The following is a 20,085-nucleotide window of genomic DNA, read 5'->3' as shown; positions in this document are numbered from 1 at the left end:
TATGACAACGGCTCTGTATATGCTTATCTTTGTGAGGTTTTTCAGTTGGTTGTTTTTCCAGACTCTTTTGTGTAGTCTTCCAAAGGCGCTATTTGCCTTGGCGAGTCTGTTGTCTATCTCATTGTCGATCCTTGCATCTGATGAAATGGTGCAGCCGAGATAGGTAAACTGGTTGACCGTTTTGAGTTTTGTGTGCCTGATGGAGATGTGGGGGGGCTGGTAGTCATGGTGGGGAGCTGGCTGATGGAGGACCTCAGTTTTCTTCAAGCTGACTTCCAGGCCAAACATTTTGGCAGTTTCCGCAAAACAGGACGTCAAGCGCTGAAGAGCTGGCTCTGAATGGGCAACTAAAGCGGCATCGTCTGCAAAGAGTAGTTCACGGACAAGTTTCTCTTGTGTCTTGGTGTGAGCTTGCAGGCGCCTCAGATTGAAGAGACTGCCATCCGTGCAGTACCGGATGTAAACAGCGTCTTCTTTGTTGAGGTCTTTCATGGTTTGGTTCAGCATCATGCTGAAGAAGATTGAAAAGAGGGTTGATGCGAGAACACAGCCTTGCTTCACGCCATTGTTAATGGAGAAGGGTTCAGAGAGCTCATTGCTGTATCTGACCCGACCTTGTTGGTTTACGTGCAGTTGGATAACCATGTTGAGGAACTTTGGGGGGCATCCGATGCGCTCTAGTATTTGCCAAAGCCCTTTCCTGCTCACGGTGTCAAAGGCTTTAGTGAGGTCAACAAAGGTGATGTAGAGTCCTTTGTTTTGTTCTCTGCACTTTTCTTGGAGCTGTCTGAGGGCAAAGACCATGTCAGTAGTTCCTCTGTTTGCGCGAAAGCCGTACTGTGATTCTGGGAGAACATTCTCGGCGACACTAGGTATTATTCTATTTAGGAGAATCCTAGCGAAGATTTTGCCTGCAATGGAGAGCAGCGTGATTCCCCTGTAGTTTGAGCAGTCTGATTTCTCGCCTTTGTTTTTGTACAGGGTGATGATGATGGCATCACGAAGGTCCTGAGGCAGTTTTCCTTGGTCCCAACAAAGCTTGAAAAACTCATGCAGTTTGACATGCAGAGTTTTGCCGCCAGCCTTCCAGACTTCTGGGGGGATTCCATCCATACCTGCTGCTTTGCCACTTTTCAGTTGTTCGATTGCCTTATATGTCTCACCCTGGGTGAGGACCTCATCCAGCTCTAGCCTTAGGGGCTGTTGAGGGAGCTGGAGCAGGGCGGAATCTTGGACTGAGCGGTTGGCACTGAAAAGAGATTGGAAGTGTTCTGACCATCGGTTGAGGATGGAGATCTTGTCGCTGAGGATGACTTTGCCATCTGAGCTGCGCAGCGAGCTTTGGACTTGTGGTGAGGGGCCGTACACAGCCTTTAGAGCCTCGTAGAAACCCCTGAAGTCACCAATGTGCGCGCTGAGCTGGGTTCGCTTGGCGAGGCTCGTCCACCACTCATTTTGGATCTCCCGGAGTTTGCGCTGAAGATGGCTGCATGCGCGACGGAAGGCTTGTTTCTTCTCTTGGTTTGTTTTGAAGTGTGGGAGGGAAACACAACCCCCAGAGAAAACCCACGCAGACATGGGGATGAAGTGCAAACTCCTTACAGACATCATGAGATTTCAACTCCAATCTTGTCCTGATGGCTGGCGCAGTAAAGGAGATGCGCTACCCGTTACATCAACCATGCTGCCCTCATATTGATGGATTGATTAATATTAACCCCAAAAATCTTGCTGCAAATTTTATGTTGAGCGCGAGTATAGAAATGGTTGAAGCTTCCAGTCATGTGTTTGACTTCGCACTAGAAGTGGAAGTTATAGTCTTGCACCAAGGGACTGAGGTATGGTGAGAGTTGTTGGATAGTGTTTCACCCTTTGTCTCATCTACTCCGGGAGCTGGATGTTCCTTGGCAGCATTGACAGTCCATTGGGGAATGTATGAGAATAAAGTAAGATGAATGAGCAACTGATGGACACTCAGTCTGGATGGGCTGAAGGTCCTATGTGGAAAAAATAAGTGACGAAGATACTTAACAAAGGGTTAATGGATTAGATGACAAAATACAGCAGCTGCAGCTGTTTGTGAGTTGGGGTGGGAACCTAATTGCTTTCTTCACATGACCTTCTTGTTTGTGGTAGTAAGTAGCTAATCCACTAACTTTCCCAGACAGTCTTAGACATCACAAGGTAACATATTATCATATACACAAAATTTCTAGGTGTGTGAAACTTGTAAGGTCTCATGCAGACCCCTGCCTAAAAGGTGTATAAAAGGACGATGAACACTCCGATGCTTTGAGTGCGGGTTTAGTGGAGAGAACGAGTTACTAAACTCTTTCTTATCACTCCCCATTCCTGTTTGCATTACCAAGGTGAAATAAAGAAACTGGTTCTACTGTTTTTTGCTGTTAGTTTTATTACAACACAGGCTGACTTTAACTTCCATGTTCTATGCCTCCTACAACACTATAGCACAGTTATGGCCCTTAATGTTGTTCCGACCTATCAAAAAACCTGAACCTCTACCTCTGTTTTGCTTTCGTCCAGGAGTCTGATTTTAAAGTCTCTTAAGGATGTCCCAAATGGTCCAGCCTCCACTATCACCCCAGCAAGGCATTCTAGGTGGAAAAACTTAACCCTGATGTCTCCCCTAAGTTTTCTTCCCTTCACTTTGTGCAGATCTCCTCTGGTGTTTGCTAATCCCACCCTGGGGGAAAAAAGTGCTGACTGTCCACCCAAAGTATGGCACTCAGAATCGTGTAGGCCTCTATTAATTCACCTCCTCCTTCGATGCTTTCAAAAGAAAACTCCCTGGTCTGCCAACTTTGCTTCATCAAACTTATTTTTCAACATCTTGGTAAATCATCTCTGCACTTTCACAATACTTTAAGTGTGGTCTCACCAGAGATTTATAGAGCTGCAACATGAGCTCTCGACTCTTGATCTCAATCCCCAACTAATGAAACCCAGTATTCCATCAGCCCTCTTAACTAGCCTATCAACCTGTGTAGCGACCTTGAGAGATGTACTGTTAACGAAGGCCTCAGGTCCAATGATATACCTTTACCTCCTCTGGATGCTGCGAGACCTGTTGAGTTCCTCAACATTTCTGTGTTTTTCCTACAATCACAGCATCTCCAGCCTTTCATGTTTCACACTTGCATTGTGGAACCTGCATTTTGCTTGCACTTGGCTTGAAGAATCTCTGTCTCTCTCAGGTTGGGACCTGCTGTTAAATGTTTTTTACTTATTAATGCACCTAACCATTTGTAAAATGACAACTATGGGATCTTCCCCAAGAGGGAAGAAGGGGTCGACTCAATGTTGCTTCTGAGAGAAGACACCTCTGGCAGGACAGTGCTGCATGGGTGCGTGCTAAGGTTATTTGTTCATGTCTTGAAAGTGACGTGAGGATAAAGTAGAGGCAGTGATGCAGAAACCTCGTTTCTCTGCTGCTCGCCAGCCCACTGATCATTTCCCCTCTTTGATTTCAATCACAAACAGCAAAGGTGGCCTGTCTTTAAAAAAAATCCTGTGGGGACTTGGCGTTATGGAACTGCTGTGAAATGCATGGAGGGAACCCCTTTGATGTCTGGGTTGAATGTCTCTGCTTCCTCTCCCAATAAAAACGAAATCACAAGCACTGAATGCTTTGAAACAGCAGAGTTTCCTGAAAGACTGCCTGATGGACCTTTTAAAGCTTCACATCTGGAAATTTTACAATGCAGTATAATTTTATAAATGTTCAATCCATTCCTTCAACATTCCTCTCTGCTGTTTTAATGAAGTTGTTAAACTGTATTAAATACTGGAGTTACAGCCAGTATAAAGCATGCACGTACTGGTATGAGTGCATTAAATTCCCAGCCTCTTGAATGCAGTCCTTTCGAGAATCAGCGATTGACATCAATCTGACATTCTGAATAGAAGTGGCTCTCTTTTGTGGTCGAAGTATGTTTTGTAAAAGAAAGTTGCCGGTGGGGGGGGGGGAGAGATAAATGTGTAAGAGAACTTTCAAGTAAAGTTGCAAACACATGGTTCGTTCAGTGATTCCCTTCTCCTTTTCTCATCATCCAAATAGCCATAATAGCAGAAGTCGCACAGTCTTGGCCTGAGACACGGACAGTTCCTTTCCTTCCATAAGTGCTGCCTGGCTCGCGAGGCGCTTTCAAAATGCCTTGTAAAATGGGGTTAACTGGACAATTTGCCTGGTTAGCACCCCACTCACAAGGCAGCTTGAAAGGGTCTGACGCAGTCAGCGTCACCCAAAGTCAACCGGATCCCTACCCTACCTCGGAGATTGTCAGGGAACCCAGTTAAACTTGCCCAGGATGCGTCGACCGGTGGCTTGATCAGGAAAATGGCCAACCTGGTTACTTCTGTGACGTCAGGACTTACGTGCTCGCATCACAGGGAAACCCCAGCTGAACTGTCTGGGGTGATCGGGGAGAGAGGGGCCGCTGCCAGGGCCCGGGGTGGAGAGGTGGGGGATGGGGGGGACTGAGAGGTTGCTGCCATGGGTGGAGAGGTCAACATCACAGTGGGGGGGGGGGGGGGGGTGCCATGATCAGCGAGAGACGGGTCGCTGCCACAGGGGAGAGAGAGGAGAGGGGTTGGCTGCCGTGGGGGAGAGAGGAGAGGGTTGGGCTTTTGCGGGTTGTGGGAGAGTGCGATTGACGGTGGGAGGGAGACTGACAGCTGGTGGGTGTGGACTCATTTGTGTGACACGTCCCATACTGTGTCATTGTGGGGGCGGGATCCACATTAAATGGCCGGGTTGGTGATTTACTGGGGCCTTTCCCTCACAGCTTAATTGAATATTATCAGCCATGAGCTCTTTTGGCCCATGACCGTGCACCTTCCAAATCCAGCCATGTGTCCATGAGGGGAGAGGTTGATGTCACGGGTGGGGGGTGGGGGTGGGGGGGAGGTGCCATGATCAGTAGGAGAGGGGTTGCTGTTGCAGGGGAGAGAGGAGATGGATCAGCTGCCGTGGGGGAGAGAGAGGAGAGTGTTCTGCCAACACCTATGTGTATGGAAAGTGGGAGGAAACCTGAGGACCTGAAGTAAACCCACCCATGTTGCAGGGAGAATGAACAAAACTACTTAGAGCTGGCACTGGATTTAGAGCATTGTTCCTGTAATCTATAGCCAGAGTTGAAAGGCGATCAATTTAAGTTCTGTGGGGATTTGAGTGAAATGCTGGCTGGGAGATGCTGCATTGCAGGAAGCCCCTGCATGTTTGGGGATTTTGCTCAACAAGTCCAGAGGCTTTGATTGATTGGCTAATTGATTAAAATTTTGAAGCAAAATTCATTCTGCAACTGAAAGACTCATCTATCTGCACCCTTGTACCTCTTTTTCCTTCCCTGTCCCAGTGTGCTCTCCTTCACCTTCTCTCCATCCAGCCCCTCCCCTCACATATTCAGACACCATGAAGCAACAGCAGAATGTTTTTGCTCAATTAAATTAACTGGTATCTTTTCTCTGGTTCCTTTTTTTCATGGTAGTGGTTTCAATAGAGAGAACAATGGCCAAAGATTCTTGTTTTCTTCTTGAACAGTTCCATGGGATCTTCCACAAGCATTTGGAGAAAAAAAAATTGACAAAAAGCATTGCGATTTCTCCTCAGTTTGTGTGAAGTGTCCAACAATAACATGGTAATTGTTGGGTTGTGGAGAAAGCTTTTTTGCAGATTTTACTCTGTTTCTAAGATGTGCTGATCAGGCTAAGGTCATAAGAGATAAGACATTATAAACTGACGCCACAGAAGATGAATGGGCTAAGAACAATGTTAGGTTAATGAAGGAAATAAAATGCAAAATTTAAATGTGCAAATGTGTTACATGCCAACAATCGTGTCATATAATGTGGATTTTTTTTTGAAAAAACAGGACATTTGAAGAACTAATTCAGGCATCTACTGAGAGTCCTCGACTTCCGATTTTTCAAAGTTACGATGGTTCGAATCCGTATTGTACTTCGAATTTTGGCTGGACTATGATGTTCCGTGTCTCCCAACTGTGCTGAATCAGTCCCCCACACTGATCCCACTGCCCTGCTCTCTCTTGACAGACATGTGTTGGTCCCCACACTGATCCCGTTGCCCCACTCTCTCCCAACAGCCCTGTGTTGGTCCCCACACTGATCCCACTGCCCTGCTCTCTCCCAACACCCCTGTGTCGGTCCTCACACTGATCCCACTGCCCTGCTCTCTCTCTCCACGGCCCTGTGTCGGTCCCCACACTGATCCAGCTGCCCTTTTTTGACTTGCAATCTTTTTCGACTTTTGATAGGAATGTCAGGACACAACCTCATCGTAAGTTGAAAACTATCTGTACCTGGCCCAGGCCCGAAACATTGGTTACCTTATAGCTCCCATGGATTCTGCGTGGCCTAAGTGTTTCTCCAGCACTTTGTATATTGCACTGGACTCCAGCACCTGCAGGTTTTCTTGTTTCACTCCACCTGAAGAACTGAGAAGAGGTCGGTTGAGCACACAACAGGAGATTTATAAATTTTTATAAATTGTTGAGATAAAGTATGGTAACAGGCCCACGAGCATGTGCTGCCCATATAGACCAATTAACCTGCAAGCTTCAACATTTGATTCCGGATTCAATTTATTGCCACGTAATACAGTGCATTATTACACAGAATTTGTTTTTGTCTATCATAAGGCAGACAGATTTGCCATCAGCAGAAATTCCCTAAAGCCCTCTTACAATGAGAAGGAAGCGTAAAGAGCATCCCCTCAGAGTCACCAAGTGCCCGTGGAGTGGCTTCCACAACCACACTGAGTCCAGTCCAAACCATGAGCAGCCCGAGCTCAAGATCCGGAGGAACCCACGCAGGTCATGGAGACAATGTACAAGCTCCTTCCAGACAGCGCTGGGTTTGAGCCCAGGCCACTGACTCTGTCATAGTGTTGCATTAACCACGCCAACCCTCCCAAGGTGCATCTCGGTTGCAGATTGTAGAGTTAGTGTACCAAATTAATGTAACAATGTACAGTAATGGGGGTGTATACATGAATACCACGCAAAGATGCAAAAAATACTTGGCATAGTTTTCCTTTGCACATCATTTTATTGCGAATTCCGTTTATTTTGGGGAGAAAAAAAGTCAGTGTTAACAGGCTGACGAGAGTGAGAGGAAACAGGAGAAAGAAGGCTGCTGAACCTCTCCTCCTCTCTGCCTTCTGTTGGGACCACTCCCTATGGGGCTCCCTCATCCACTTCCTTCCCGGTAATTACCCTTGTGACCTCAGGAGATGCTCCAATTATGCCCACACCTCCTCCCTCACCTTTTGTTGCGCCAAACAGTCCTTTCAAGTGAAGTCGCACTTCATTTGTCAATCTGCATGGGTTGGCTGTTGCAGCTGAAACTCCTGTTGGGGCCTCCTCTACGTCGGAGAGACAGGTCGCAAAATGGGAAATCCTTTCGCTGAGCAGCTACATTGTGTCCACTGCAATAGTGTAGATCTCCCATTGGCCAACCATTTTAATTCCATACCCCATTCCCTCACCAACGTGACTGTTCATGGCCTCATAGCCAAACCAAGGCTACCTGCAATTGGGGGGGGGGGGGTGGGGGGGGGGGGGAACAACATCTAACCTTCCGTCTGAGCACTCTCCAACTGGATGGCATTAATATTGACTTCTCCAACTTCTGTTAGGCCCATCCCCATCTCTCTCTTTCCCTATCCCACTGTCTCTTTTCCTCTCACTCAAGCTATCCCCTCCCTCAGCTTTTCTCTCTTCTGCCCTCTCACCCTTATGCACCTCTGACCTCTTGCCTGTTGGCCTGTGCTCCTTCCCCCTGCCTCTTCTTCCCCTACCTGTAGATTCAGGCATATGTCTGTTTTTTGTTCCTACCTCGATGAAGGGCTCAGGCCTGAAACCTTGGTAACCCTTTGCTTCATCTAGATGCTACATGACCTGCTGAGTTTCTCCAGCAATTTTGTGTATTGCTAAACCAGTGGTTCCCATAATATTGATTAGGATTTTCCATCTGTACTTTGTGAAGCATTTGATCAGTAGTTTTCTTCAATCTTTGTGTGAATACCTCTTGCTATTGGATCAGAAAAGAATTGAATTTTAAAATATATTTGTTACAGCATCCGAACTGTTTTAATTAGTTTTCTTGATGGCAGTTTAGCTGAGATCTTGGATGACAGATTCAGCATTTGAGGATGTTTTGCCATATGCAAAGCACGGCTGAACAAAGATAATTGTTTGATGTGCTTTCCAGTGTAATATCTACAAGGTACTTGTGTTGATGGTGTATTATGCTGGCTGTAATTCACATGCAACTTTCTAATTTGTCAGGTCAGCCCAATTGCTTGATGTAAATTGTAACTGGCAAGTGATAACTCTATATCCTTGCAGAGAATTGCTGTAGGCATGTGGTTAGATTAAAGAAAGCAGTTTGAGGTCTTGCATTTCAATTCACCCAGTAATTTTCCCAAATCCCCTCACATGTGGCTCCCCATTTCCTCTATCCTACACCTACCTGCTGGCTAAATCCCCCCCAGAACATTCATGTTAAAATAACTGCTCTGATCTCCACAGTCCTCAATAACTTCACTTGCACACAGGTTTCTTTGGCTTGTCATGGAGTTGCTTGGAATTTCAGATCTAATTTAAGAGCACACGACTAACTTAGCAGTTAGCGCAATGCAGCAACCCTAGTTTGAATCTGGCACTGTCTGAAATGAACTTGTATGTTTTCCCTATGTCTGTGTGCATTTCCTCCGGGTTCTCTGGTTTCCACTCACCATCCAAAAATATACAGGGCATGATAGATTAATTGGGGAGATTGGAGGTAGGAGGAAACTGAAACATCCAAAGGAAACTCAGACATGGAGAGAACATACAAACTCCTTACAGACAGTGCAAGATTGAAACTCAGGTTACTGGCACTGGCATAGCATTGCGCTAATAACTACCAGTAATGTGTTAAACGTTCCAAGATACCAAGAGAACATGCTAATGTCTGATACCAGATCACTTCAGAATATATTGAAGCAGATGCCCAACAGCTTCATCCTCAAGCTATGTTAAGGGTCACGTTTAAGGCCAAAGAGAGAGATGGATTTCAGGGAGGTGATTGTAAATTTCTGAAGGCTCGTCTGCCATTCGTGAAGCAATGAAGACAATTTTTAATGGCTTTTCTCTCTCTTTGAATGGTTCTTTGGATGTATTTTTCTGGCTTGAAATTGTGCGCATCCAGTGCCTGAACTGCCACTGTTGGAAATCTACAGCAGGTACTACAAATCAGATTCCATACATGAGCTTGGATTGGGGTTCTCACGTGGTTGCACAGTTGAGGTACATCTGTGGACTGCAGCCCCACTGGTGGCACCTGAAGATGTTGGTGCCCTCTCGCTGAGATATAGTTGAAGTTTTCCAGGTTTGTGGGAGTTCTGCATGCCAGTATCCTTGTCGTGTTCCTGACCGATGCAGACATATTATTCCTCTGTTTCAGTGGATCTCATCACTTTTTTTTCGGAATATTTTATTTAAGTTTTGACACAAGCTTGTATAGCCATAGACAGTGTCCTGCCAACAATGGCTGTTCACATTCAAATATACATATATTAATTTTCTTTATGACTATATACACAAGCTCGTGTCTCTACCAACCCCCCCTCCCTCCACACATAAAACAAGACGACTCACTCAACTTCAACCAACAACAAAACTTTAACACCAGGAAAATAAATAAGGGGCAGGGATTGTCGCAGCTCAGTGGGTGGCCTATGGGCCGATATTCATTTCTGACTTTCCTTGATTGGGATCAGTGTGAGGAAGAGGAAGCCGCAGCAAGGAACGGGGAAACCAATCACTGCCATGCGCCTATGCAGTGCATGTATGACTGCCAGATCTTATGAAAGTTACCTTAAGAAACCTTTGTTTCTCAGGTTGCAAGTTTATTTTTCCAGGGGAACACAGCTTTACAGTTCCTTGTTCCATCGCTCGATGCTAAGACTAGAGTCGGACTTCCAAGTCACCGCAATACACTTCCTGGCCACTGCCAATGCAATAAACACAAATTGGATTTGAAATTTGGACAGCTTCATTGTAAGCCTTATGTCCATTATTTTTCCCAGCAGGAACAACTCTGGGTCCTATGGGAATCGCTTGCGTATTCTTTTCTTCAGGTCATGGCCTAGATCTACCCAAAAGGGCCTCACCTTGGTACATGACCAGGTTGTGTGCATGAACATCCTGGCTGCAATGCCACATCTGAAGCATTGGTCCAAGAGTTTAAGTTTTGACCTGTTTATTTTCTGCAGCGTTAGATGCCGCTGATGCAAAAAGTTGTATGATGAATCACAAGAAGAGTTATATGAGGGAGAGGGAGGATTTGGAAAAGAACATTACCTGATTAGAGAAGGATTTTCAGGAATCAGGTTCTCACAGACGAGAGACTGGAATATAATGTGCTTCAGACATATGGTATGGAGAAGGCCATTATGCAGATGAGGGAGAGAGCTCACAATGTCCTTGCTTGGCAGTTGTGGGCAGAACAAACCTCTAGACCATACATATCAAACTCTGGCCCGCGGGCCAATATAATTATATTTGGCCCGCAAGATCATTTCAAAAATGTATTAGAGGTAGCCCGCCCTGCAGCGAGAGCCGATGCTGTTTTTTGGTAATGTCACCCCCACCATCCTCCCCCTTCACTGCACATCCTTCCCCATTGTAACATGAGAAATTGTAACACGAGAAGTCTGTCGATGTCATCAGCCGGCAAGCCAGTTGGAAGGCTCCCCGCACAACCAGTCACTTCTCCCATTTGTCGAGCGGTGCGGCGGATGGGCGAGCGCCTGTGATTTCTTGTCGGCGCGACGGGCATGGCAGGCTGCTCACGGCCCCCGGGCAGCGCGAGCCCCACGCGACTGGCACCGGACGGCCCTTCCACAGCGCGAGCGCACTTCTCCCGGTCGCCATGGCCTTCAGCGATTGCACCCACGCGGACCCCAGGGACGGCTGGTTCGACCCTGCTCGTGAAGAGAGAGATGGTGGCTGTCCGCAAAGGCTGATCGGCAGCGCGCTGGGCCTGAGTGGGTGGGTAAGCAGGGGTGGGCAGAGGGTGTAGGTGAGGAGTAATGGGCAGGGGAAGTTATGGTGGTGCGAGGGGCAGTTAGAGGGAGGGATGAGTAGAAGGAGGGGTGGATAGGGAAGAGGTGATTAGAGGGTGAGAGACGGGTAGAGGGAGGAACAGGTTGAGGGGAGTGGCAGTAGAGGGGCGTGTATAGGATGGGGTGGGTAGAGGCAGAGCGAGTGGAGTGAGGAGAGGTTGGGTAAAGGACTGGTCAGGTAGAGGGATGGTGGGTTGAGGGTGAATAGAGGCCTAGAGCCTGAGGAGTGAGCAGGAAATGCTGAGTCCTGATGCAGGCCAAAATGGACACAGCCTGTGAATGCTGACTACATCTCCACAGGGACTAAATATGTTTCCCTCAGGTCAAGCAAAGGGTGAACTTGAGCTACCTACTCCTGACCTGTAACATTATCCTCCTAAAGTTATATCCTAAAGTTTAACATTACATATGTTGAAAGAAGAGAAAACATGCAGATGTTGTTGAAAATTTTCAATAAATATTTAGTTCGGCCTTCGACTTAGTCCAAGTTTTTAATTTTGGCCCTCCGTGAATTTGAGTTTGACACCCCTGCTCTAGAACAATTAATGCAATACAAACAGGGAATGGTCAGGTCTCGTATAAACCAAAGGAAATTAATGAGACCTTTAGGGAATTCTATGAAGGATTGTATCAATCTAAATTGACTCGGGATCCCAATCAAATGGATGGGTTCCTGGCCAGATTCGATCTCCCACACCTGAATCCAGAGGAACAGGTGGGATTAGATCTTACTTTTATAGAGGGTAAAGCATTGAGTGGACTACAAGCAGGCAAGTCTCTAGGGGAGGACGGATTCCCACCCGAGTTCTATCGAGAATTTAAGGATTTATTAATGCTTCTATATGTGGAGGAGATAGACAGACTAGGGAAACACAGACCCTCCTGGAATCTTTCACAATGGCAATTGTTATGCGATTTTGAAAACAGGTAAAGATCCACTCATGCCCTCTTCTTATAGGACAATTTGCTTGCTGAATACTGATTATAAGATCCCAGCCAAAGCCCTGGCAAACAGATTGGCGTTGCATTTGCCGAAATAGATAAACAAAGACCAGGCAGGCTTTGTGCAGGAGACAAGCAGCAGACAATATTGGTAGACTGCTGAGTGTAATGCATCTGGCACAATCTAGTAATGAGAGGGGATTGGCCATTTCCTTGGATACAGAGAAGGCTTTTGACAGACTGGAGTGGGAATTTTTATTTAAGGTTCTTGAGAAGACGAGGTTGGAACCAACTTTTGAAAATTGGATCAGGACACTATACTATGTGCAGGTGGCAGGTCTCTTCAGCATTCCCACTTAGCAAATCTAGTAGACAAGAGTGCCTGCTGTCACCGGCTCTCTTTGTGCTGGCAATGGAACCTCTGTCGGAGGCCATTTGTCAAGATCCAGACATTAAAGATTATAGAGTGGGTCAGGAGGAGCACAAAATTAATTTATTCACTAATGATATGCTGATATATCTGGCAGACCCTGCGACCTCTCTACCTTGACTTCACGTAGTATGGGAAACCTTCTGGGTACAAGATTAATTGGGAAAAGAGCGAGGTGATGCCACTCACCGAGGGTAATTATAGACAATTTAAAGAAAATAGTAATTTAAAGTGGCCACAGGAGGGGATCAAATATCTAGGAGTTAATATTGATGGTAACTTAAATAATCTATACGTTAAACTATATCCCCTTGCTGGAGAGAGTCGAGGAGGACATAAATAGGTGGATGTCCCTGCCTATGACATTGGAGGGCAGGATTAACTGCATCTAATGTGTGGCCATGATTCCAGTATCTTTTTCAAGCATTGCCTGTGGCGTCGCTCCGGGCTTTTTTTTAAACAGCTGCTACATAAGGTTAGAAGGTTTCTCTTGAGTAGTAAGGTGCTAAGGGTCCCTATGGAAAAATTAACCCAGGATTGAGAATGCCAGACTTCAAAAAAATATTACTGGGCAGCTCAGTCGAGATACATCACCTCCCTTTTTCAGGGAGGAGGTGTACAAACCTGGGCACAAATTGATCTGCACTTGGTGGGTGAGAAGATAGCAGAGGATTTCATTTACAAATGGGTCGCCAAATTGCTGTCAGGGAAGAAGGGCAGCCCCACACTAAAACAAGTGATTGGTATGTGGACCAAAATTAAACAGTATCTGAACACTAAAGTGGAGCTGTCACCAAAAACACCCCTGACTCCTAATAAATTAATACCATTAATGGTAGGTAACAAGATTTTGGATACCTGGTGCTCTAATGGCATCAGGTACATAGAGGACTGTTATGAGCAGGGGCAATTAATGTTGATTAAGCTGCTAAAAAATAAATATGCTCTGCCAAATCAAACATTCCACTGCTATCTTCAAATAAGGTATTTTCTACGGGACATATTGGGTCCAAGTATGGCCCTACCTTGATGCAGTAACATAGGGGGAGCGGTAAGAAATTTATTTCGTCAATGTATTACCTGTTCCAGTCGGAGGGGCCCAAACCGGGCCTTCAAGGGTCGAGAGAAAGATGGGAGTCAGAATTGGGCATTGCAGTTGATGAGAGATGCTAGTCCGATTTGTGCCGGATCTCATCACTCCTGCTGAGACTCATCCCTCGCAATCCGACCTGCATTTTCCTCTTAATACAGAACTGAACAGTACAGGCCCTACGGCCTACATTGTTGTGTTGACCTATATAAACGTACTCAAAAAAACGGAACCCTCCCTACCTCATAACCCTCTATTTTCCTTTCATCCAGGTCCCTGTCTAAAAATCTTTGAAATGTCCCTATTTTACCAGCAGCCCTGGCAATGAATTCCAGGTAGCCACTATTCTCTGTGTGTAAAAAAAAAAATAAAAATAAAAAAAATACTCCTGACATACTTTCCTCCCCTCAAGTTGTACAAATGTCTTCTGGTCTTTGCTCTTCTCACTCCAGGGAAAAAAAATAGACTGGTTATCTACACCTCTCATAGGCCTCTATTACGTGACCTCTCATCCTCTTCTGTCCAAACAAAAAACCCTCTCTCTGCTCACCTTGCTTCACAAGACACGTATCACTATCCTTTTGGTCCAATCAACCCAGTTTATTCTCTTTGGAATCACCAAGTTCAAGTTTATTATCATCTAATGGTACATATACAACAAGACAAAACAGTGTTTCTCCCGACCATGGCGAACACACAGACACTATATTTCTCATAAAGTACAATACTCACATATATACATAAAATAGAATATAAATATGTATAAATCAATAGCTGGTCCAGTTGTTTTGGATGGTGAGTTGGTCTGGAAGGCCTGGCAGTACAAAAGCTTAAAACACGGTTACAGGAAGTGCTGTCATTGTTCAGAGGTTGCCTGCGTGTCAGCCTCTTAAATTATGAATTCACTGTTTGACAGGCCTTTGTGAACTCCAGGTTAAAGACTATTTATATCTTATATTCCCAACAAAGCCAAGTCAGGCTTCAGGGAAATAATGCAACTGTAGAGCTGTCAGCCTCTCAGCTCGAAGTTGTTTCACTTCCTTTTGTTAAAGGCGCAAGGAGTTTAGATTCATCCCAGTGGTGCTGCAGTCTGCTCCATCACAGCTGGAAACAAGATGGTTCTAAGATGCATTCAAATAAAAATAGAGCATAGAACCGTAGAACACCACAACCCAGAAACAGGCCCGTCAGCCCTTCGAGTCTGTGTTGACCTATTATTCTGCATATTCCCACTGACTTTCCCCTAGGCCATTTCGCTCCAAACCCTTCCTATATACATACATGAAAGCATTAGAAATAGGAGCAGGAGTAGGCCATCCACCCCGTCAAGCCTGCTCCACCATTCAGTTAGATCATCTCCACCTACCTGCCCTTTTCCCCATATCCCTTAATTCCCCTACTTTTCAAAAAAATCTCTCCATCCTTGTCTTAAATAGATCTCTGGGAAAAGCAGTTCTTCCTCATCTCCATCCTAAATCTATTACCATGAATCCTGAAGCTATGTCCCCTAGTTCTATTCTTCCCTACCAATGGGAAAACTTACCTACCTCTATCCCTTTCATAATTTTATATGTTTCAATAAAAATCCCCTCATTCTTTTAAATTCCAGTGAGTACAGTCTCAGACGACTCAATCTCTCCTCCTTAGGCTAACATCTCTGGAATCATCCGGTGAACCTCTTCTGGAGCACCTCCAAATTATTCTCCAATGTCAAAAGGTAAACCTGTGTTTACCAATTCAGCTCGCAAAACATTCCACACTACCACCGCTCTCTTTGTGAAAAGTTCCCCTTATGTTCTCTTTAAACTTTCCCCCTTTTCACCCTTAATCCATGACCCGTAGTTTTTTTTTATCACTTCACACCTCAGTGGATAAAGCCTGCTTGTATTTACTTTATTTACACCCATCATAATTTTGAATACCTCTTAAATCTTGCCTCATTTTTCTACACTCTATGAATAAGTTCTAACCTGTTTAACGTTTCCTTGTAGCTGAGTTCCTCAAGACCTGGCAACATCCTTGCAAATCTCCTCTGCACTCTTTCTATCTTATTGCCATCCTTCCTGTGGTTAGGTATCTAAAACTTCACATGATACTCCAAATTTGGCCTCACCAGTGTCATTTAAAACTTCACCATAACATCTGAACTCCTATACTTAATACTTTGATTTAGGAAGGGCAACGTGGTAAAAGCTCTCTTTATGATCCTATCTCCCTGTGATGCTTCTTCCAGGGAATTATGCATCAGTATTCATCGATCCCTTTGTTCTGCCACACTCCTTGGTGCCCAACCATTTACCATGTATGACCTATGTTGGTTTGTCCTTCCAAAGTGCAACACCTGACATTTGTCTGCATTAAATTGGCCATTTGGCTCCTTAAGCCTGTCTTGTAGCTAACCTTCCCCAGACCTTGTATCTTCTACGCCACAGATCTCTGGGGTGGGACACAAACAGACCAACGCTCTCTCAGTGACTGTCAGTGAAGGACCAGTTAATGATCGAAAACACACTTTTGCAGGCGGTTCAAGTTTATTCCTTTATCCATTATCTTGATTTGGTAATATTTTAATTTACATTGGATAATTATTTCAATTAATTCTGTCTCGATATTTCAACTACCATTCATTGTCTCTGATTCTAAGTGTTCTAAAACAAGTGAAGAGGCCTGAAGCAGCTCTAGATGTCAAATGCCATCAGATCAGTCGGAGGGAGGGGACTCGCGGTTTGTTGCCTGAGGATCAGTCATTCCCCTTGAGTTGCTCCACCTGACATCATTGCTCCAGCAGTGAGATCATGACTGCTCAAGGCCATTGAGGAGGGGTTGGTGGGGTGGGATGTGAGGAAAGTTCTGGGTGTGGGCTTGGTCGAGCCCAATCTAGACTCGTGTTTAGTGTTGAAGACCTGGAAAAAGCTAATGATGAGAGCGAATGTCTGAGGTTTGGATCTGGAGCTCGGGCTGTCACTCGATTGAACAGGATATGAGAGGCTGCAGGAGCACAGTCAAGTCAAGTTTATTGTCATCTGATTGTACAAGAACAACCAGACGAAACGGTGTTCTCGGGTCCTTAGTGCAAAGCATGCAGACACACAACCAGGGAAATAATACATTTGCAGAACAAGTATTTTATCTATACAAAATAAATAAATATTCACTTGTACATAGGAGAGTCTCGGATGGTTAGTGTGAGCAGTTCCTTTGGTCGTTCAGCTGGAGGCACCGACACTCAGTGTCTCTGAGGTTACTCTCTCTCGTTGTTAGGGGCATCGGGCAGTGCTAATGGTGACTCTTTGTTTGCCTGATGGCAAGCAAAAGTTCAGGAATTTTGTGTCCATTACATTTTTTTACTATTACATGCCAATAAAAGGAATCTTGAAAGCAGGGCTCGAAAGGAACAAATGAGGTGTGTGCTCAGATGGAGGTTAGAAGTGAGAAATTCCTTTGTTTATTATCATCTGAATGTACAGATACAGATACAAGCTGGCAAAACAGCAAATCTCTGGACAATAGTGTGCACACCCTGTCCATCCTCACACAAATGACAGATATACAGGGCAATCCATAATAGACAAATAATTTGGAGATTTCTAGGACTGTTCAACAGTCTCACTCCAAGTTTTTATGGCCCTGTACCTTTTCCTTGAAGGTAGTGTCTCAAAGATGCTCCAGGGTGGATGGTAAAGGTCCTTAATGATTCTCTGAGCCCTCGTGGAATGGGTTCATTGAAAGGATTTCCAATGTATTATTTTTGTTATTGTCATTGATAAACTGTGGGGAATTGGGAGCCACAGGCTTGGCCACTTTGTCATGTACCAATTGATGGAGGGTTGAATTTCAGTATGGATTTCCTAATTAGGGAAGATATAACATGTCTGAGCATCAGAACAACTAGGATGGAATGATTTTTGAAGAGGAGGAACACTGAGCCTTTCCAGAGTTCCCAGGACTCCTTGCAAATTTGGCTGTTCAGTCATGGAAGTCATGGCATTATAGGAGTTCTTCAGCCCGCTGATATGTGTGGGCAGAGCCTGTGCTGAACTGAGTGGAATCTGATGCTCTGACATGGACCTTGAGCAGAGGTTTCATCCTGTCCTGACTTTCTGACTGTGTGATCAGGATTACCTCACCCCATGGTTTTAAGTCAGTAGCGTGAGTCAATTTATATAGTCATTGAGCTAGGTGAAATTACTTTAGCTTCGCCACCCCAGTGTTAGTGTACCTTGATCACATCTTCAGTCAGCACATAGAAATAATACTGGCCCTTCAGCCCACAGTGTTGTGCTGACCTGATAAGTTACTCCATCAACTGCCTCGTATTTCCTTACTCTATAACCCTCCATTTAACTCAGTTCCATGTAATTTAAATTTTAACTTGACATTTAATTTTCTTTTTAAATTTTGGACATACAGCATGGTAACAGGCCCTTCTGGCTCACGAGTCTGTGCCACCCAATTACACTCAATTAACCAACGCTCCTGGTATGTTTTGAATGGTGGGAGGAAACTGGAGCACCTGGAGAAAACCCATGCAGACAAGGGAGAACTACAAATTACTTACAGACAGCGCGGGATTTGAAGCCTGCTCCTGATCGTTGGCACTATAACAGTGTTGAGCTCACAACTACGCTTTTATAGATTTATAGTGCCCATCTCATCATCTTTTAAAAGATTCTATTGTACCTGTCTCCACCACTGTTGCTGGCAGTGCATTCCATGCACCCACCGCTCTCTGTGTGAAGAACTGACCTTTTCATTCCGCCCTGTACTATGCTTCTTCATGTTAGCCATTTCAGCCCTGGGCCATCCACACCATCAATGCCTCTCATCGTCTTGTCCATCTTTATCAGGTCACCCCTCATCCTCTGTTGCTCAAGGAAAAAAAACATGATGTTTACTCAACCTATCCTCATGAGGAATTCTCTCCAATCCTTGTAAATCCTTGTAAATCTTCCCTGCACCCTCTCTATACATTCAGTGAGGCGAGCAGAACACAACACAATAGTCCAAGCGGGGTCTAACCAAGGTCTTGTACAGCTGCAACTTTGCCTCATGAACTCCATCGTCAACAGACAGGTTCATATCTTCTTTCAATATTTGTTTCTTTTAAACTTAACAAACAGTTGACTGTGAGCTCAAATGTGTTTAATAAAACATTTAAGCTGACTTCTTTCTTCGTTGGAGTAGGTTATCAGGTCAACACAACACTCTGGACCAAAGGGCCTGTTCTGTGCTGTAGATTTCTATGTTCTGACAGAGGATGTGATTGAGGTACACTGGTGTGTCAAAGTTAAAGGAACCTCACCTTGCTCAATGACCGTATGAATGATGAGGTGACAGCTGCTCTTGCAGTAGCCACAGTGTTTCTGAAAGAAGATGGATAAATAAAAAAGAGCTTTTTTGAATGTACTTTGCATATCCAAATGTTTAAGGGAAATAACAGACTGGGTGGTTTCTTTTCACAGGTAATACCAACAGCATTTTTGCCTTGGATTACATCAGTGGAGCTCTGACTCTCAATGGCCCTCTTGATCGAGAAAACCCCCTCTACAGCTCGGGGTTTACATTGACTGTAAGGGTGAGTGGCTCCAGTTCCATGTTTTGCATACATAGAAGCAAACAGAGTTAGGTGCTAGAGAATCCATCACCATGAGTGCTGGATCCAGAAGGAAACAAAATGACCGATGAATATTTCAGCAACGTCTTCCTGTATTGAACCTCGTGATTGTCTTCACACAATGAGACAGACAAATAGCTGAATTAGGAGAATGGGTAGGCCACTCAGCCCATTGACCCTGTGCTGTTATTCAAGGAAGACCATGGCTGATCTGGTTGTTTGCATGTTTTCAAACATCCATGATAACCTTTCATCTTCTTGCAGATCAATTATCAGTCTACCTCTGGTTCAAAATATTTAAAGACTGCCTCCACTACCATTTGTTGGAAAAACTGTCCTATCTCTGTCTCGCATGGGTGAACTCTCATCTTCAAACAGTGACCCCAGATTCAAGATTTCACCACAAAAGGAAGCCTGAACTCCAACACTAACCTCACATCTGCCCTGACAGGTCTAATCACAACCTTGAACACTTCTCTTCACTCTTCCATATGCCCAGTGTGTCTGACCATGCCTCACAATGCCACTTGTCCCTTCTACTTTTATTCTCTGTTGTTATGGCCAAATACCAGATGAAAGGCAATTTCCTGTAATATTACATTTCTGTTTTATTACATGACAATAAATTGTATCCTATCAAATCTTCAGTCTAAAGGAATCTCACCTGTGCATCTCTCTCTCATTGTCTCTCTCTATATACACATATGTATGTATACTTGTGTGTGTATGTAGATGTGTGTATATTTAGTTATGTACATATTTTTGTAAATGTAATGTATTTAATTATATATATGCATGTATATTCTGATTATATATAGTGTGTGTATGTACACACACACACTACATACTGTATCTGTCCA

The 20,085-nt window shown here is 44.7% G+C and overlaps 1 protein-coding gene across 13 annotated transcripts in view; it reads left to right on the top strand.

Annotated features, from left to right (window-relative positions):
- Positions 1–20,085, top strand: part of cdh23 (cadherin-related 23) — an 874,975-nt gene that overhangs the window by 286,575 nt on the left and 568,315 nt on the right. For all 13 annotated transcript variants that reach the window (XM_069885557.1, XM_069885556.1, XM_069885568.1 and 10 more), the window contains one exon: positions 19,074–19,186. In XM_069885557.1, coding sequence (XP_069741658.1) covers positions 19,074–19,186 — 113 coding nt within the window. The remainder of the gene's footprint in view (positions 1–19,073; positions 19,187–20,085) is intronic.

The sequence above is a fragment of the Narcine bancroftii genome, chromosome 6 (assembly GCF_036971445.1).
Source record: "Narcine bancroftii isolate sNarBan1 chromosome 6, sNarBan1.hap1, whole genome shotgun sequence".
NCBI classification, from domain to species: Eukaryota; Metazoa; Chordata; class Chondrichthyes; order Torpediniformes; family Narcinidae; genus Narcine; species Narcine bancroftii.
Note: the sequence above shows the minus strand (reverse complement) of the source record. Positions and strands in the feature narration are given on the sequence as shown.